This window comes from Alligator mississippiensis, chromosome 8 (assembly GCF_030867095.1).
Source record: "Alligator mississippiensis isolate rAllMis1 chromosome 8, rAllMis1, whole genome shotgun sequence".
Lineage (NCBI taxonomy): Eukaryota > Metazoa > Chordata > Crocodylia > Alligatoridae > Alligator > Alligator mississippiensis.
The window spans coordinates 65549369-65569161 of record NC_081831.1 but is presented as its reverse complement, the minus strand read 5'-3'; the positions used below and the strand labels follow the sequence as shown (position 1 = coordinate 65569161).

General features: G+C 40.7%; 1 protein-coding gene across 2 annotated transcripts in view; it reads left to right on the top strand.

Annotated features, from left to right (window-relative positions):
• The window catches only part of ABCB7 (ATP binding cassette subfamily B member 7), an 80838-nt gene that overhangs the window by 22855 nt on the left and 38190 nt on the right, over nt 1-19793 (top strand). For both annotated transcript variants that reach the window (XM_014607145.3, XM_059732807.1), the window contains exons 2-4: nt 3051-3128; nt 5956-6042; nt 13815-13934. In XM_014607145.3, coding sequence (XP_014462631.2) covers nt 3051-3128; nt 5956-6042; nt 13815-13934 — 285 coding nt within the window. The remainder of the gene's footprint in view (nt 1-3050; nt 3129-5955; nt 6043-13814; nt 13935-19793) is intronic.

The following is a 19793-nucleotide window of genomic DNA, read 5'->3' as shown; positions in this document are numbered from 1 at the left end:
TTCCAGGGATATCCATCCTGAAAATTTGATTTGAAGCCCTTCAGTCATATGCTAAATGTGGTCGTAGGCTTTTGTGATAATTTTCCCCCCCCTACAATCCAATAGCAACTGTTAGAATTGAGATGTCCTTGAAAATTATACCCGTAGTCTTATCTCGTACATGGAAATTGTCTTGCCTGGCTCATGACCAGGGATCCTGTTTTTCTCTGTTTAAAAATTGCAAATTCACTTTTTTTTTTAATTTTTGATTAAAACCTCTAAAATCTGCATTTTTCCACAATTAAAATAAAATGCCACTTTACATATAAGTATCAGTTGAACACAATATTTTATTCCTATATTTACAATTATAAAGAAATTTGGAAGCTTCCCAGTGCCTCAATTATTATAATAAAATACATTCTAGATGCCTATATATTTTGGTGTTCAGTTTTGGGGTTTTTTAATCAAAGAAAATCAGAGCTCTCCCTGCTCCTTTCATTCACCAGGACACTGGTGCAGCTGCGGCTGTTCCCCTCACTGCTTTGTGATACTGAGCAGCCTTGATATGCCAGTGCCCTGCCTCTGACCCTGCTGGTGCCCCTCACTTCCACCCCATAGCCCCCCATCCCTGCCGCTGCCCATCGCTCCCAACCCAAAGCTCTCCACCCCGCTCAGACCTCTCAGACCTGCTGGTGCCCCTTACTTGTGACCTGCAGCTCACTGCCCACCCCCGGCCCTGGGTCCACAGCCCCCTGCCTGCCCCAGCAGTGCCCAAGTGAGGTGTTGTCAGCAGCTGCAGCCAGAGTGGAGTGCAGAGCCCATCCCCCCTGTTTCCCCTTTGCAAGTGGCACAGCTGGAGCAGAGCTCATGAGCAGGGGAGGATGCAGGTTGTCTGCTGTGGGCTCCAGACTCTCCACCCTGCTGCCCTTCCTTTGGGGGTCTCTGAGGCCCAGCAGGCGGGACCTGGCACAGAAGGATAGAGTGGGCAGGGGAGGCTTGGTGTCACTGCTGGGAGCCCCACACCAGCTATGCAGCCATAGCAAGGCATCCCTTGACTGCCTGGCAGCAGCGGGATTGGTGACAGGGACAAGCCACCCCCAACTCCCTCCCACTCCCCAGCCGGGCCCCATGGCCATGTATTCTCACCCAGGCCCCACGCACTGTCTCAGCTGGGCAGCATCCCCAGCCCCACTCCCCCGTTCACCATGGGGACTTCAATCTATCCCCCACCCACTCTAGACTTACCTGTGGGGAGCTGCAGGAGCTGCTCTCCACACTGCCTGGCATGGACTACCACATGCATGTGTACATGCACACATGTGCATGGTGCAGCACCCCTCAGATGCTGCTAGCTCTGAGCCTTCTCTCTTTTTTGACTAACAAAGATAATAGAGCAATTATTTGCTCAAAATAGAGCATTTTTATTTGCAAAAAAAGAGCAATTATTTGCTCTTTTTTGAGTAACAAAAAATAATAGAGCAATTCTTCTATGACAGAATTCAGGAAGACTACACCAGATAAGAATATTTTTGACACTGTAAATTCCTCTTTGAAATGCCTGGGTTCATCTTGTGAACCATGTGTATGTATTTGCCTACCTACCTGTGCTAGTATTGTGTGACACCCTGAAAGGTTCTCACTGCACCCCAGGGTGCTGTGGCACCCTAGTTGAGAATCGCTGGAGGATGTTTGCAAAAATTCCTTGAGACCAAAAGTATTTTCCATGTGTTGTTGTTATGACTTACATATACTAAATGTTTTATGTTGGTTAAAAATAAAGGAATCATTAAACTGTTTTATTACAGAAACAGTCCATCCCATTCTGTATTCAGGATGTTGAAACTAGAAGTATTATATGGTGAGCAAATTAGTTTTGCTTCGCTGTATTTAGTCAGCCATTTGTAACATACCATGTATGACTTCGGACAAGGGCAAACAGAAGGTTTAAGGCAAAGTATAGAAAATATACACAAGGCAAGGCTGCTGTTTGTTAAGGTTAAAAATGTTTGTCTTGACTGAGTTCATTTTCTTGACGTTTGTCCTTTGCCTTGGGCTGACGAGCTGTTCTATTGCTATTTTGCTCTACTGTATTGATTTATATAGTGCATGCTGTGCAGCCAGTCTCACAACAGAGCTGTAAAAAGACTGGCTTATGGAATACTAGCTGGGTGGTTTAGGAGTATCTGAAGGACTGATTTTAGGCTTAACCACTGGGAGCTGTCTCCTGGCTGAACAAGTATGGAGGAATGGCTGAATGGGTGCGCCCCCCCCCCCCCCCCAAAAAAAAAAAAAAAAATCCGATTGCCTGGGAAGACACTGCTTGCCCATCCTCTCAAACCAAAGAAAGAGTATAGTGAAAGTGTAAATTGCTGTTTGTGTGATGACAACACCACTAGGAAAGGTAGGTCTGTGCCCTAAAGAACTGAAAATAAAATGCTTCATTTCTGCAATAGCATCTATTAGTAGGTAACTTCTGCACCAAGTCCCACCAACTAGAATATATGAATATGGGGGTCTTGTATATCCCATCTGGAAGGACCTGCAAGTAGGCCTGCTTAGATGGCAGTGATAATGCTTTCTAGACCTGAGTTGTAGTTATGACTTTTGTGTTTTGGGTCAAGCCTGGTACTGACTGAAGAAAGAAGGAATGAAAATAGGGAACATGATAAGTCTCAAAAGAATACAACATAATGAAAAAACAGACAAAAGAGGAATATTTGAAAAGCATACAAAAGCCAACTGAGAGAAAATGAAATGAGAAGAGGGAAGAAAGACTTGGAAGGTTTTCCTGATACAAAGGAAAGGAAGCCTAGTGGGAGCCTGGGCAGAGGGAGGGAACAGGTTTATTGTCATCTAGCAGTTGTAATGGTTGGATGCAATTTATTTTACACCTGCTCCCCACCAGTTGTTTTCATCTAATTTTCTTTGGCCAGTTGTCAGAGAAGGTCTTTGTTTTGTTTCCATGTTGTGCATGGTTTCATGAACTTGGTATTCTCTGGGTATGAAGTGTGGACTCTTCATTACTCTACCTTCGCTCTTTTTTTCATTTGTTCTTTTCTTTCCTCCAGATTCCACAGGCATTCAGACAAGCTCCATGGCAGAGTTTGGGGAGAGGCTATTCAAGGCAGTTATTAGATGCTTCAAAGGTAGGGTTAAGCAGTCTTTCCTCCCACTCTGCTTGGGCATGTGGGGGGGGGGGGGGGGGGAACAAGCCCTTGGAGCGTCTTCCAATTTATGTTACATATTTTACATCCATTGCATAATTTCCCTTTTTATCATTTCTGAGTGTTGCGAGATAAATGGGAAGTTATGTTTCTGCCTCTGGAAATGGAGAGAACCTCTGCTGAAATCCTGATATTTTTTCCCCCCCTTGAGAAATCTTTTTGAATCTCTAAAAGTCAGTGGCATCATGCAGAGTTTTTCGGAAAAGCTTTTAGAAATGTAATTGTAGCTTGTTGACACTCCGATTCATCTTGGTGTTTTATATCTGACAATGTATGGAATGCTGCGTGTTGTGCATAAACCTTTATTACTCCAAAAATAGGCTCAGTTTGTGAAACATCAAGAAACTTTGCATATTTACTGCTCACTCACATGGGTGCCAGTCTGCCACATGAGGCTTTTTTTTATTCTTATTGTAAACATAAGAGAATTTTTATGAAGCTTCCTATACTAATAATGATGCAGAAATGCATAGCATTTTAGGATGGAAAGGAAGGAAGGATGTGCATTTATTGCACACATACACCCACACTAACTTACTCACTTTTGCTCTTGTGCGTTTTCAAAATGCTGTTAAGTGGTTTAACAAACTTGTTTTTTTCTGTGAGACTTAGGCACACTTAAGTGCTTTGGTAACTTTAGTATTAAAGTGCATATAGTACATGAAAGAAATGAGATTTTGAGTTCAGGACTCCTGAATTCTAATATTAAATCATGCTACATTTTAAAATAGTTATATATGAGATCCCCTTATAGAGCCTGATCATGGTTCTCAGTTTTAGATGGTCTAACACTTTCATTATTACTGATTTTTTTTTTTTTTTTTTTTTGCTACATTTTTTGAGAACTCTTATTGCTTCCATTGTTTGCAGCAGACCTGAATGTGGAGTAAGCCCTGAACTAGTCAAGTCAGATAAATAATAAAAAATAAATGAATTATAAATTATCTTCCCCTTCTTTTATTTGCATTAATAAGGAAGATTTTTAGTAGAAAGCCCCCAAAAGTCCAACTTTTGTGCCACCACAGCAGCAACATATACTGTCCTGGAAATACCTGAGAAGAGCAACAGGCCAGGCCTGGTTGACCTTCTCTGGAGTCCATCCTTGCATCTGGCCCAGGTATTCTGCAAGTGCCTCCTGGGACAGGATTTCCCCAGCCTTTGGTGTGGAGCTGGGGGCAACACTCTGCCTCCTGGAGTAATGGATTGCTTATGCTGCTTGTAATCTAATTATTCCTGTAGTTTGAGATCCAGAAATTTGTGCTGCCATGCTTAAATGTCAAGATTGAACCTGTGCTGTTGATGAAGAGATTATGGTTACAGCTTCTGACAACATTATTGAACTATTTTCCACAGGATCCCTGGCTCATTTTTGCAGAGATTGGACACAGAATTAAGTTTGCATAGGCAACTTTCCCTGTCATTTCCTCTGTCCTGCCTCTGCTGTTGACTTCCTTCCCTGACACTTACAGGTGAAGTCACTGCTTAGCTCAGTTTCTCCATCTGCAGTGTGGGGATAATAATTTAATAAAAAAACTTACCTGTCTCAGAAGGATGTTATAGATTAATGTTTTGACTTGAAAGCATTTATAGAGCTCTGAAAAAGTGCCCTTATTATAGTTGCTAAATGGCTCACAGCATTCCAGTGCAACACAGTGATGTTAAGTACCTCACTGAAAGTCCTGTTGCATTTTGAAAAGGGAGTTCGGAAGAATGGCATTTTCTTCTCACCCAGCAAGGGAAAATAACTGTAGCTGAAAAATAATAATAAAAAATGCTTCTAGATGATTTAGAAGCTTGGCAGCTTCCATGTTAAATTTAACATGTAATTAAACTGTGACCACTGAGAACTATAACCTGTTTGTAATTTTCTTGATATTAGGCTTCTATAAAAATATCTTTAAATGACATGGTGGACATTGTTCGGCTTGTACATAAAGGTGAATTCTAACTGTCTCTTTTGCTGTGAGCTGAAAGACTAGCTAGATTTTTTTTTCTCTTGCATATAAAAGCTCTGTGAGCCAGCATAACCTCTTAGTTACACCTGTCAGTGTCCTTTTTTTGGTCATGTTCTCTGGTTACACCTGTTCCTGCTGTTACCTGTAAACCTTATAAAGGTATAGCAAATTGAGCATAATTGTTGCTTTTCACAAGAAGGAATAGAACACATCTCACTTGCTCTTAAACCTTGTCTAAAGACGAAAGTTGTAGTAATTTAATTTGTCATTTTAGAGAATCTGTTTAGTTAAACTGGTGCACACCCTGTGAGCACCCATGTAATTTGGTTTAAATCTGGCTTTTATTGATTTAGTTTTTCAGTAAGCAACTGTCTTGAGTAAAATCAATGTAAGTCAGATATAAGCTAAAGTGAGTACGTCGTCCAGGTGCTCACATGTGCCTAATTGAATCTGTATGCATAGAAAATAGATCTAACTAATAAGGTGATACTTACATTTTTTTTCAGAGTTGAACTACATTCAAAGAATTTAGAGTTCTTTCCTATAACCCTTCACCTATCTTTGCTGTAAGATACCATTAACATTTATGCTACAAGATATGATGCCTTCTCGTACTGACTTTTAAGAGCAAGTTGCTATTCTTGGAATGTAATCTCCATTCCTTTTATGATAACACTTTGCTGCTGTCCTTTTGCCATGATTGTTGCATTGAAGTTAGAGATTAACTTTTGCACACCTTTTTTTAAGATATGATTCTTGAAGTCACTGTATAATTTTTTTTCTTTTTCACACAGCATCTCCCAAAGTGGCCACATACAGAAAAGAGAACATGTTGGCATGGTCATGCAGGTGGAGGACTCCACACAAATCCAAAGGAAGGGGTAAAAGCTTGATTAGACAGTGTTATTCAGAGTATCTGAATAAATAAAAACACATTCAATTTTTTAAAGACTTAAGCAACTGAAAAAACCACAAATTGTCTTCACAGATTAGACTTCAGTCTAGTCTAATTAATAATGTTAATTGTGAATTTTGGCTTACTGGCTGTTAAACTACTAGGACTGCTCAATACATTTTTTTACTAGTTAAGTTTTTTATTTTAAAAAAAAAAAGAAGGGTCACATGTTGACTTGAAATCTACCTCTCTGGTATTTTAGAGTCTTTCATGATAAATATGTTCCATTATAAATTAATAGGTTGTTTTATTCCTGTCGGTCAGTGGCATTTCTAAGACTTGACATTTGAGGTGGCAGAAATTTGCTTGTGGATATGAGTTAGTGGAACAGTCACTCCACCTACATTCAGTACAGGAATAAAAATAAACTTGCTAGTTTATAAATTGACTATAACTTTGATTTAATTTTTTAAGATGTTAATGCATACAGTGGTGTGCTAGCAGTTATGAACAAAAAAAATCCTTCGTGTTGAAAGAATATTATTAAAATTGCAAAGTCAAGCTCTCATAAGGTAGGACTGCATAGAATTAAGTTGTACATGCAAATCTAATTCTCTTGTGCATTTTGCATGTTGATATGTAATCTTTAGCTATGTGATCATCACATGCCAGGTTTTCAGGGGTGGGGGTTCTGTAGGGGAAAAAAATGTGATCACATCACTAATAGGTGTATCATGAAGCACAAGTAGGATAAATTAAGGTTTGTAAACAGTCTTTTATTCTGGAATTTCCTAACATCTGAGTACTTGACTTTTGCCACCCTTTGTGTGTGTGTGTGTGTGTGTGTGTGTGTGTGTGTGTGTGTGGTTCTCCCCCCCCCCCCCCCCCCCCCCCAAGTTTATTAGCAAAAGCCTAGCAAATCTGATCATGTGTGTCATGTTGACAGCTATGTGGTTCATTAGCAAGGATGGAAACTTCAAGCCCACCTTACAGACCTCTTCCCCCTTAGGCAGACAGAATAGCTGATGAAGGTGATAGGCCATTCTCTCCATAGACCACCACTAGAAGATGAAGCAGGCTTTGCCAGGAAATACAAGAATCTTGGTCTTGTTCCAAACACCGGATGGGAGTGCTGCTGAAGATACAGACCGTTTTGCCTGTTTCTTCCCTAGCATGCTTTCAACTTGATCCCTTCTGTCCCCTCCATCCTACTTTTTTTTCCTCTTTCTTTTTACGTGTTCCATTCCGAGTCCCGTTCTTCTGGAGTTTCTTGTCCCGGTCTTCTTGCTCAGTAAGACAATGTTTTCACATCCTATTGTCCCAGCTAATCCCATTTTTCTCTTCCCCCACACCTCCCCATCTGTCTGCCAGCCCCCTTGGCATGATCTACTCCTTTTTCCTCAAACTGGGTCATCTTTTGTCCCTTTGTATTTGAATTGCATTGCTTCCTCATCCACGTTTTCTGGATATCAACAAGGTGTAATGCTGAGCAGCTGAGAACAAGTACAGGAAGTGTTGCTTAACCTCTTTAGTCCTGAATGGGAGAGAGCTTGCTCTTGCTCCCTAGGGATTTGTGCATGTACAGACCAGTGGCATGTAGAGGCTGTGAGGAGATGAAGCATGAGAATGGCTTTACATGCTCTGTGAGGATGAAATCTGAAGTTTCTATCTCCTTGTCACTCCAGTAAATATGCTCCCATTGCTTCCAGTACTATAACTTTTATTTTCTTGACTATATTAGTCAATTGTTTGTTAAGGCTTGAAATTTGTTTTTCCAGAATTCCATGGAAAAAAGCTGCAGTCCTGGTATGTTTCACATGGAAATTCATTTCACATACTCACCTTTATAATTGACATTTTAAATCCACCACTGGTGGAGGCTGATAGGCTGCTTCTTGAAATGCAAACCTTTTTCAGCTGAGATGCTTGGACATGTAAATGTCATTTGTCCTGAAAGCTTAGTAACACTTAGTCCTGACACTTGTTGTAAATAATCACGGAGAAGGAAATCTACAAATACCAACAGGTTTGAAGTAGCCTAAAAATTATATTCCAGGCTGACTGATTCAGTGTAGAAAAGAGATTGCAAATTCCATTTACTAGGATGCAGAAATATTAAGAGTGTGGATTCTGCCTTCAGATTGGTTAGGAATGTGCTAACCAGAGTTTTGGCAAGCACTTTTTTTTTTTTTAAGTTGACCTAGAATGGCATTTAAATACTTAAATTAAATATTTAAATAGGAACTCTCTTTTTTTAATGAGTAACTTGTGTTTTTTCCTTTGTAAGACAATTCCATGAACACTTATTTCAGTAAATACAGATTAATGCAACCACACCAAGAATAGTTAGCTTGGCCTCTCTCAAAGAAATGCTCATTATTAGGTTGTTGGGGAAAATAACAGAAATTAGCAGCAGGCTACACAGAGTGGGTTAAAAGTGAAGGCCAAGAGTAAGACTCAATGTATCAATCACAACAGTTGGGCAAAGGAGTAGATAGGCCATCTCTCTGCTTCCTGAAAGCAGCTGGGTCTAGTTTGTCTATTGCAACCCAGTGTGGCTAAAATTAGGGCTTTTGGCTATTCTGATTTCTGTACATTGGTAAACTAGCTTAGGGATGGCGCTCAATGCACAAACATCCCTGACTTTGTCTGGGAAATGCAGCTTGCTGTCACCTGAGGATTTTTGTAGGCTAGGGAAAACTGCAGCTGACCACATGCTTGCGTTCTAACTGCAACTGCTGGAAGTGGTATCTGACCCTCTTTCTTTCCATCTGCACAGTGGAGACTGCATTAACTTTTTTTGCAGTATGCTTCATCAGAAGAGAGCTGTTAGAATACAAACTCTGGTGGTTTTCCCAGAGTTTGTATTCTAATCTCCTATACACACTAGGTTTACAGAAGTTAACATTCATTTTATGCGAGTGTTAAGACTTTTGTTTAAAACAAAGTAAATGCTTTGCCCCTTCATAGGATATGGAAATAGTTCTTAAACTTGAGCAAAGCAAAAATATACTATGTATAAAATGTGTGCAGCATAGCCAACAAAACAGACACACAGGCAGAAGTGCCCATTCTTGTCACATCCCCCCCTGGTCCAACCCTGCATGCTCTTCCTGGAAACAAGGCGCACACATCTATTTCTGGGAGGAGCATGCAGGATTGAACTGAGAGTCTGTGGCAAGAGTGGGAGCTCCTGTGTGTTCTAGGTTTATCAGATAACCCTAATGTAGTAGCCACAGCCCTTCCCAGTCCAGCTCTGCAGAGGGCACACAGGGTAGTTTCACCCTGTTGCAGTGATGGGGGCACCTGTGCTGCAGCACCCCTGAAAGGCTCTCGCAGCACGTTGTTTAAGAACCTTGGGAGTAAATTTTTTGGTTTTGTAACCTTTCAGAACCCTCCCAAAGCCTTTCCTAGTTTTTTTACCTTTATTTCTTTTGGGTTTGTCCTCTTAACAGTTTTTTTCCTATACAGTCTGACTAGGCAATAGCAACATACAACTCTCCAATAACTCTTATGGCACCGGCTTTTTACTTCCTTTTAACCAGGGATCCTGGTTTTCTCTGTTTAAACATTCAAAATTCTTTGATTAAGACCCCCAGAATCTGTGTTTATTAAAATGAAATACTGCATGTGTCAGTTGAACACAGTTTTTATTGTTATATTTACAATTTTAAAGCAATTTGAAAGCCTACCAGTGCCTCTGTCGTTACAATAAAATAAATTCTGAATACCTATATATTTTTGCATTTGATTTTGGTATTTTTACCATAGAAAATCAGAGCTCCCCCTGCCGCCTTCGCTCACCCGGATGCAGGTCTAGCTGCAGCTGTCCTCCTGCTGCTTTGAGGCACTGGGAAGCTCTGATATGTCAGTGCTCATCACTCCCAAGCCACAGCCTCCCCCAGCCCTGCTAGTGCCCCTCACTCCCAACTCACAGCCTCCCGCACTCTCAGCCTTGCTGGTGTTCCTCACTCATGACCTGTTGCCCCCAGATCCTAGCTCCCCATGCTGCATCAATCTGCCCGCCTCTGTGTGACCTATGTCCCCCCTCCCATAGACTTGCTCACAGGCAGCTGGGAGAGCTGCTCTTCACCACACTGCTTGGGGATGCATTGCTGGCCATGTGCACACATGCACATGGTGCTCCCTGTGTCCAGTTGCCATCTTCCCACTCCCCTCAACCCAAAGCAGCTCCTTGCAGGCTGGAACTCTGCCAGCCTGCAAGGGGAAACCTGTGATTTCCTGCATTTTTCTCCTTTTGAGGGAGAAAGTCTCTGTTTTTCCATTGCAAATGGAAAACCTGAATCTCTGTTTCTAATGCATGAATGGTGCTCAGGAAAAATCTCTTCCAGCTGTTTAGATTATGAGACTATTTATGCATATTCTTGGCTCAAAGGGAAAGATTCATGCACATGTTGCTGGAAATAATGCCTCTCTTCTGTGTAGTTAGGGATAAGCGGAAATATGTTGTTTTTGCACCCACTGCTGACTTATGAATCATGAGCTTATCCATTTTCTAAACGCTATGTGAAGAGTACTTCTTATTTACACTGCTCAGACACATTCACAGTTGTTGACAGTACATACAGTATCTTATTAACTTTTATACTCTTGTTGTCTTTGAAGATGAGATTAGAAACACAAAAGAACCTGCTTTTTCTGTGCACTTATAAGCTTAAGTTTGTCATATTTGTTTCTCTTGTTGTTTTAAGAGCCTTTTCCCTTCAAAACAAACTACTTTTTTCCCCTTTGGTTCTAACTTAGCTTTAACAGTGAATTTTAAATTGAACTTACGTCTTTCTCCTGAAATTGGGGAAGGTACATGAGATTCCCTACTGTGGGGAACATGAAAATGTTGAAACATCCATCTGTTTTCATGGACTCCTTTTTAATGAAAATTCATCTTGAAAAGGGCAAACTTCTTTTCCACCAAGCATTGCTTGAAATGAAGAGATTAGCACACATGGGTGATGGGTAATTCAGTCTACTTGCTAGTTGCTGGCCTCCCTTCAGCTTTAGATAACCTTTCTGTCTTTCAAGATTACCCTTGGGTGTCCAGCATTGAAGAATGAGTTGTTGGTAGCTTTGCAGTGCAGTGCAGTGTGTTCATATTATTCCTAACTGTGATATGTATTTTTAATGACTTCATACAGCAAGTAGACTTTGCTTTGGAATTCAAGAAGCAAAATTTCTCTGCTTCTATTGCTAATCTATCCCCCTATAACACCGTGTACTTTTTCAAAAGGGTTTGCATTGGAATATTGGATTTGGATTTGGCCTTAGTTGAGAAAGAAAGGTAGGAAGATATGAAATAAAAACAAAAACTTTATAGAACTATTTAAGCTAAATTGTAGCCCATGTACTTTGGAGCTAGCTTAATGGACTCATAATGCATGATTACCCAAATTCAGAACCACTTCTGTTAAATGAAATGGTGACATTTTATGCACAATTAAGCGAACTAGAACAGTTTTCTTGCTCTTAGCCATAACTTTGCTGTGTGTACATTGAAAGAATCCCACTATACACTGTAGAATGTCCTGAAAGAAATGGTAAAACAAGGTTCATTGCCCTTCTGTTAGGGAAAAAATGTGGCATGAAGCTTGTTTAAATGATTAAGTTTTAAAAACATTTCAGTTTGATGCATCTACATCATTGCTTTTGAACTCTCATAATTTAAACTTGTCACGCAATTTCACAGATACAATTATATCACATTTAGGAGTTCTTATAATCTTAGAAACTGATCTGTAGAAACCTGTATGTTCTTTATTAATAAATGCATTTAATACTCCTAACTTTCGTTTCCTGCACTCCATCCAAATCTCTTTTGCCACACAGTTTTGGTTTCCTTCTGCTCTTCACTTGACTTCTTCCAAACTGCTACATGTACTTGAAATGGCTTCCTGCGAGAGATGAAATATAGGAGCTTTTTACATACAATCTAGGAAAAACTACCTGTTCCATTTATTATCTCAGCTGGCTAAATGTTTATCTTTCTTGTTTTGCATCTCCTTATATATTTGACACATGCATTTCCTTTAATGGCTACAAGAAATTTATAATAATATCACCTTTGGAAAAATAGGAACATAGGAATTGCCTGACTGCATCAAATCTGTTGACCATCTAGTCCAGGGGCCAGCAGCAGATACTTCACAGGAAGTTGAAATTGCGGTGTAAATTGTCCCATCCCCGCTTAGCTGACCTCTGTTTTGATATCATCTTATTACCTAATAGGTTAAATTGTCTTAACTTCCTGTTCTGTGATTTGTATCCACTCCAAAACGTTTCCTTGTATTACTCCAAAGCTCTTTTGAATCTTGCCAGGTTCTTTGCCTCAATGGCATCCTCTGGCAACAAATTCCACGGTGTAATCGGACACAGAGTGAAATAGTATTCCCGTTATCAAATTTGAAATTGTTCCATGTCAGTTTCATTGAATGTCCCCTTGTTCTTCTATTATGACACCGGGAGAACTAATAAAATGGTAATGGAAAATAGATCATTTGAGTCTGAACCTCTTAACAACATTTAAGAGACGTTACTAGGGGTCCACTGAATGAGATTTTTTGGACCAATACCAATCCGATTCCAATATGCAGTCCCACAGCGTGGAAAGTGGCGTCTGGCTGGTATGTCTGTTGTGAGGGATGGGGTGGGGGGTGCAGGTTGAGGCCCCTGCAGTGAGGGAGGGAGTTGGGGCTGGGCCAGGGGCAGGGGCAAGTGCTGTTCAACTGGGGTGGGGCAGGGCACGGGACAGACCCATGTCTTGTCCAGGGGGCATGGGGAGGAGGGTGGTGGCTCCTGCTGCTGCATACACCCTGGGTGGGGGGGCATGTACCCCCAGATCTATGCGGGGCAGGGTGAGCTACTACTGTGGGCTGGGGCCAGGGCTGCGCTGGGCTCTTCTTGTTGGGGGGGCTCCATCCCATGTCCCACCCCAGCCACATTCTCACTTCCTCACCACAGGGGCCTTGATCTGCACTTTCCAACGTCTCTCCTTCCCCCCCAACAGACGAACCAGCTGGACCCGGCTGCTCTCCATGCTGCCGGGCTGTATTCCTGGCCGCCTGCATGCTGCTCTGTGGCTGCATGTATGCACATGGCATTTACTGGCCATGTTATTGGCCATATCAGATTAAAAAAAAAAAAAAACCCAATTGCTAATACTCTCAATTTTTCTCATATTGGTGCTGATCCTATATGGGACAGATATATCGGTGCACCTCTAGATGTTACCCTCTTCAGAAGTCTAGAAGTTATTGCAAATGATATGAAATTATGATGGCCAGTTTATAATTTGTAAGTCTCTGGTGGTTAAGAAAGAAATTTTAATTTTTTCTGCTTGCATCTTATAAGTAATACTTTTAGTTAAAGGCCTAATTATTGATTTGTAACTTTCTTTTTTAAAAATGAACTCTTAGTCGCAAAAATAATCCTGCCTTAGACTTTGTGGGATTTATAGAGTAATTTATTTTAGATTAAAGAACTAGTTTATGAATCTACAGACCTTTCCCCTCATTCTTCCTGTGCTTTATGTATCTTTATTTCCTTTATGCTTCTATTGGTCTTGGGTGTAGTCCTGTATGCAGTAAGAAAATATACTAAAGTTTCTTAATTAATTTAGATTTTGAACATTTTGAATAAACTTGGTTTTGTTTTAATGAAATTTGCCTTGGATTTATACTTTGTTTCTTCCACTTTAATATCCTAATAAGATGTGTATCTCTCTCTTTTTTTCCTTTCCAATAATAGCTGAAGGAGGCAGATGCCAAGAAAATTATCAAAGCAATGGTATCATACGTGTGGCCCAAAGATAGACCAGACCTACGAGCAAGAGTAGCCATATCTCTAGGATTTTTGGCAAGTGCAAAGGTAAGAACTGTTACTCGGTTGTATTGGTGTCATTGTTGAGTCAGAGGTGGAACTCTAGTGTCCCTATGCAGTTTGTGGTCAGCTGCCAGAAAAGGGACTCTCAGGCATAGGTGTCTTTTTTTTTTTTTCTTTCTGGTTGTGAGATGCTATTGAAACTTTTGGAGTCTCTGGGGTATTCCTGGTGCTGTAGAAAAAGAAAAAGGGAAAAATAGCTTCATTTGTACCAGATAGTGTAGTTCTGTGATTTTAGCAATCACTGTACTATCCTTTATTTAAACAAAAGTTCAAAAGCAGAAGAGCAGCGTTCAACTCTGTTACAAGGCAGAAGTAATGGTTTTGCATTTATTTTGCTTTTAGTCTCTGAAAGAATCCTTTTTGTTCCAACCCGTAGTAAATTTGTGTTGACCCATTCCCAGGCACTTGGAGGAAAACAGGCTCACAATAAATTTCTACATATTGTTAAAGGAAGGACAGAGTAGGAGTAATATAGAGGAACAAGTGGTTATTCTTTCTTTTTCAATGTTGTGCAGGAAGCTTATGATAACCCAACTAATGGTATACAAACTGGCAAATATATGCTGTTGAGACTTCACCTTCTTCAGCTTTTCATATTTGTACCTCTGAATCTAGTAAACAGTATTCCCAATCTGCTCAAAATCTAGGAGCCACAAAGGGCTGAAGATAAAATTACACAGGTGCTTGCATGTTGTATTTACCTAGTACTCATGGAAATTTAGGTCTTTCATTGTTATGTGTCTAATGTGAATGCTCTCCTTATGCCTGGCAGCAAATCCAAAAATTCAGCCTGAAGAGGGCTGTTTTTAAAAGCAGTCTGAAGTATTCTTTGCCATCAAAGGCAGAAATGTACCACTTCAGTGGAAGGTTAGATTCCTGAGTCTGCTTCTACATGGTTCTGCAAGAGGGCCTTCAGTCTGTTTTAAGGGATGCTACAGGTAGTGACTTGGGATGTAGTAAAATGAGATTGAAGGCCAGCATGCTTTACTACCATAAATAGGTCTGTATTAGACGCCCTTCTTCTTAAGCCCAAGTCTGCACCCAGCATATAGTTCACAAACTGCTCTTTGCTCCATTTATACCAAATCACAGTAATGGTGATGCACTCAAGAGATCCTGTTGGGTTTTTTCCTTTCCTTTCCCTGCATTATTTCCACGTATCCTACTTACTTGAATTGAAGGTGAGGTTTCTAAAGTGGTGGTAGAGGATGAAGGTGCGGGGTAGGTGCCAGGGGATGCAGTAATCACAGGGGGATGCAGGTGTTGGGAGAGTGGGGGACGAAGGGGCAAATACTAGGGGGGCAAGCAGGCTAGGCTGCAGAAGAGGGGGAAGGTGGCAGTGGAGCAGGTCTGGGGTATGCAGCCACCGTGGGGGGGGGCAAGCCACTTGATAGGGGTGTGTGAAGCTTCGGTCGCCTGTTCAATTCAGAGAAGATTCAGCCCAATTCAGAGACTGAATCCGAATCAAATCAGGAGACCAAAAAAAACCTGGAGCCTCCTAATTGATTTGGAAAAGATTCAGAAAAAGATTTGGAAGGCAGTCTTTTAGGGGGACAGAAACTTGAGAAGAGGGAGGGGGAGCAGGGCAGGAAAGACTGACATCTGTAGCTGGCCAGTGACTGTGATCTTTCCCTGATTCTCCTTCCAATCACAGTGCTCTGGGGGAGGGATGTAGAAACAACACATAAGCCTGTCTGCAGCCTTTCTGTGCCTTTTGTGAGCTGTTCCTACCTGAGCATCGGGAAGGCCCCCTGTTACAGATTACCATCCCTGATGTTTTCATGCAAATCTGCCAAAAAATGTCAAAGTTATAAGCATTTCAGTGATTTCCCATTACAGTCTATGGCCGAATCACCGAATCTCTCTGAATCAGTGCCGAATCTTCCAAAGGTGATTCAGCTGAATCAATTCAGGACAGTGATTCAGATCTCTGAATTGAATCACTGTCCTCTGAATTGGCCAGATCCGAATCAAATACTTTCCTATTTGCACAGGCCTACCGTTGACTTTGCTACCCACTGGCCTTGTCCTATGCTTGCCTTGCTGCAGTGGTAGGAGGTGGAGGGGGTACAAATTTAAGATCGCCTCTCCAAATCTAGACTCTGGACATGGGAAATTATAATGCATTCATACGTTTTTCCATCTAGAATGTAATTTTTGGGGGATCTTAAATTCAAAGTTATCTTGGATTTGGGTAAATGTAGTGTATTGCTTTTTTCAACATCTGAAACAAACTGAGGCAGACTAACAAGAAGCTGTTTTTCACAAGTGAGAGCGACTTCCAAGTAGAGAGAAAATGTTGGGTTTACCAGTTCTTCTAAGGTTTTGGTTTGTTTTCTCCTTTCCAGAGAGGGAAGATGCTCTTTGTTTCCTTTTTGGTCACTAAAGTCTCACAGCTGTTTTTTGACTATGGGGTTAGCAGTACATGTTTGTTTCTGAACAGAAAGCAGTAGTATTCCAAAGGGTATTTCTTGGTCACTGATCATATCGGATTAATTGCATGGTTTTACTGGTTTCTGGCGTCATATGAAAACAGAATTAAAGCTGGTTAAAATTAAAAAAAATTCCAAAACCTGCTTTGCAAAAGATCGGTATGTTTCCATTCTGTTTTTCAAAGCAAAACAGTACAGCTAGGCTCATACCAGTATGGCCATGCAGCAGAAAGGGTGGAAGATCTGGAGTCAGTGGTTAATATGCAGGGCAGAACTGTACCAGAGCTGCAGGCCCTTGGGTTTTCCAGCAGCCTGTCAGGTGAACCAGCAGGAATCCTGTCAGAGCCCTGCCTACTGAAAGGTTTTCACAAAATGCTTCTTGACAAATAGGAGTTTTCCAATGAAAAATCATTTTGACGCAAAGTTCTCAACAGTTGTCATCAGAATATTTATTATGGTGGCTGAAAGGTTGAAACACTCATGTGGATGTTTCCCGTCTGTTGTTGCTGATGCTCTTTCCAACTACATGCTGTTGCTACCATACCTGTCTCAGGAACTGTTTTTCATAGTTTCTGTTTTTTCTACAAGGCACTCTTTAAATCTGTTTTCCAGGAAAATAAACCCGTTTATGCTGCTTAATCTGTAACCTGCCTGAACCTTGTACAGGGAAAACGTTGTACAGTTTTCACATGGAACTGTCATGGTGCCCTTTGCCCTATTCATTCGCATGATTCGTCCTTGTGTGTTTGATGGATATTAGCAGGTAATTGTTTAAGGCTGTTTTTAGTATAAGGACTTTAAGGTATCTAATTCCCATCATATTTACTGTAAACTCAGTTCACTTTGCCTGCTATAAACTTGCTTCTGCAGGACTTGTATTCTTAGATTTCATTGTGTGTTGTGGCCAGTTATTTGGGGTATTTTTAGGGTGTTTTACTCTGTTTCTATTTGGATCTGGAATTTAGTGCAATTCTATTTCAGAACTCAGAAGCCAGTGTTACATTGTGGCTTCTGAAAAGCCTAGTTACTTTCTGCTTCTATCCCATTTTGGAGTTAGGTTGTTTGTCATTGGAAAAAAAGGTATGGGTTTTTGGTTCCTTTCCCTCTTTGAAGGCTTGTACTAATTCCTATTAATAGAGTTCTTGGTGCAGTTCTTCCTGACTGGGGGCTAACAGAGTATGACAGGAGAGGGTCTGCTTCAGGGCCAGTAAAGCCTTTTTCTTAGAAGACACTCTTGGTTTATAGTCTGCCTGATATATTTTACATTCTGTATCTTAAATATTTATAACCTATTGAAACTCCAGCCATTGGAAAGCTGCGGCAGGGGGAGGGGGGTATTCATAAAATATAAAATTTAGATACAATGAATAATGTGCATGGCAGGTTTGTAATCTGTACATTCCCTTTCCCATTTCTGTCTTCTGTTGCACTGCGTATTTATTTTGGCTGCTTCGTTTTCCCTCTCCATCTCCAATGCATTAAGTATCCTTAGGAGCTGGATTAAACACATGAATTTGACAAGAACTCCTGTCACCTCTGTCAAATCTGCAGTGGTTTTTGGCCTTTTGCTCATGGACTGAATTTGCATTATTCATGAACTGGAGAAATCTTTCACACTCTGCATTTCAACTGACTGCTAATTTTATACGTTTTGGAGGGGAATTGTTTGGCTAAAAGGGCAAGAGAGAAATGTTGCATGCTGATGGTAATTTGCAGAGCGTGATGATCGTATCTATCTGTCTAATCAATTAGGTATGTATATAAGCTCAATTATAGTAATATTTGAGTATCGTCTGTTGTTACCTTTTAATCTAATTATTTCTTTAACCCTTGTTATCTGTAGAAGTCTTCCTTCATTCTTCCTTTCTTTGTTCCTTTCTTTCTGAGAAGTCTGAAGTAAAATTGATTTAAATATTAATTCCCTGAGGCCTCCCCACAGTGGAAAAAGGGAAGTTTCAAAGTCCTCCCCACCATCCCTTCTTTCCCAAGTGCCAGGGAACTTCTTATATCTCTCCATCCTTCCTTTCTAATCCTGTTTTTCAGCAGTCCTCCTTCCCCAAGGGATGATGCTATTTCTGCTCACCATTACCACCATTAGAGTTGAGTGCAGAAGTAGGTGGGCTTCCATGCCCAAAGGGATGCAAAGTTCAGACATGCCAGTATCTCTAGCACTAGCTGTGCTGTAATGTTAATGGACACCTCACTTTTCTGGCCTATTGGCCTGGGATAGTTATCATTTCTTTTTAAAGCCACTTGTAATAAGAAAGGAATCTGTAATATTTGTGCTCAAAAACCGAGCACAGGATAAATTGAGTTATAGTTTCACATTACTCCTCTTCAGAAACTTGTGTTTGAGTTGCACTGAATTACTGATGAAAAATGATTTAATTTTAGACCATTTTTATCATATTATATGCTTGTTCTTGGTGTCACACCCATCATTATTAATTAAGAAATTAATAGTGGAAAGAATGAGACGCAAAGTGCCACTTTTCTGCCCTAAAGAAATTGTAATTGAAGACCGAGGTGCAGTGCTACTATAAAGTAATAAAATCACTTTAAAATATTAAAGTCTCTAATTTTCATAGTGTAGTATTGCTACCTAGCATATTTTATTTGACCGGACAAATCTTGGGGTCAAAATAAATATGAGACTACACTGCAGTGAGTAGTCAGAGCTGCTTATATCTCCAGTTAAATTGGAACCACAGGCTGCTTACAGACATGGAAAAAAAAACCCAAAACAAACCAGCACTTTACTTTCAGCTCAGCACACCCCCACACCAAGCTCAGTGCATGCCCAAAAGAGGCATTACATCAGTTTGACCCGGCTTGCCCAATGTCTGCATAGATTGTGCGCTTTAGGAGGACTTTTCAGCATTTTTATTTTTAAAAACACCAAAAAGCCCCACTGAAGCACACAAGCTATAGAGACTCTGGGCAGGCTGAATCAAACAGACGTGCTTCCTTTTCTGGTAAAGCGCTGGGTTTTTTGGGGGGCGGGGGGGGGGGGAGAAGGTTCCATGCCTGTCAGTGGCCACAATGCTTTACTTCAAATCAAGCAAAAAATTCTATAATTCTATGAATGTTTAGTTTGAGTCTTCTAATCAGAATTGTTCTCAAACTATCATGCTATATAAAACCTAGTGAAAAACATGCTGATAATGCATATAAAATTAAAATAATGGCCAGCAACTCTTGAGATGTTACTGAAAAAACAATTTAAATTTTGCAACCAAAATCTGTAGGAGTATTCCTTGTATTCCTTGTGGCATTGGCACTTATCTCTGTCATAGCAATGCAAAACTTAAAGTCCAGAGAATTTTAAGAAACTTACTAGCACAGGGGCGGGCAAAATATGGCCCGCAGGCTAGATCTGGTCTGTCAAGCAGTGGCCCATGGGGCCCCTAAA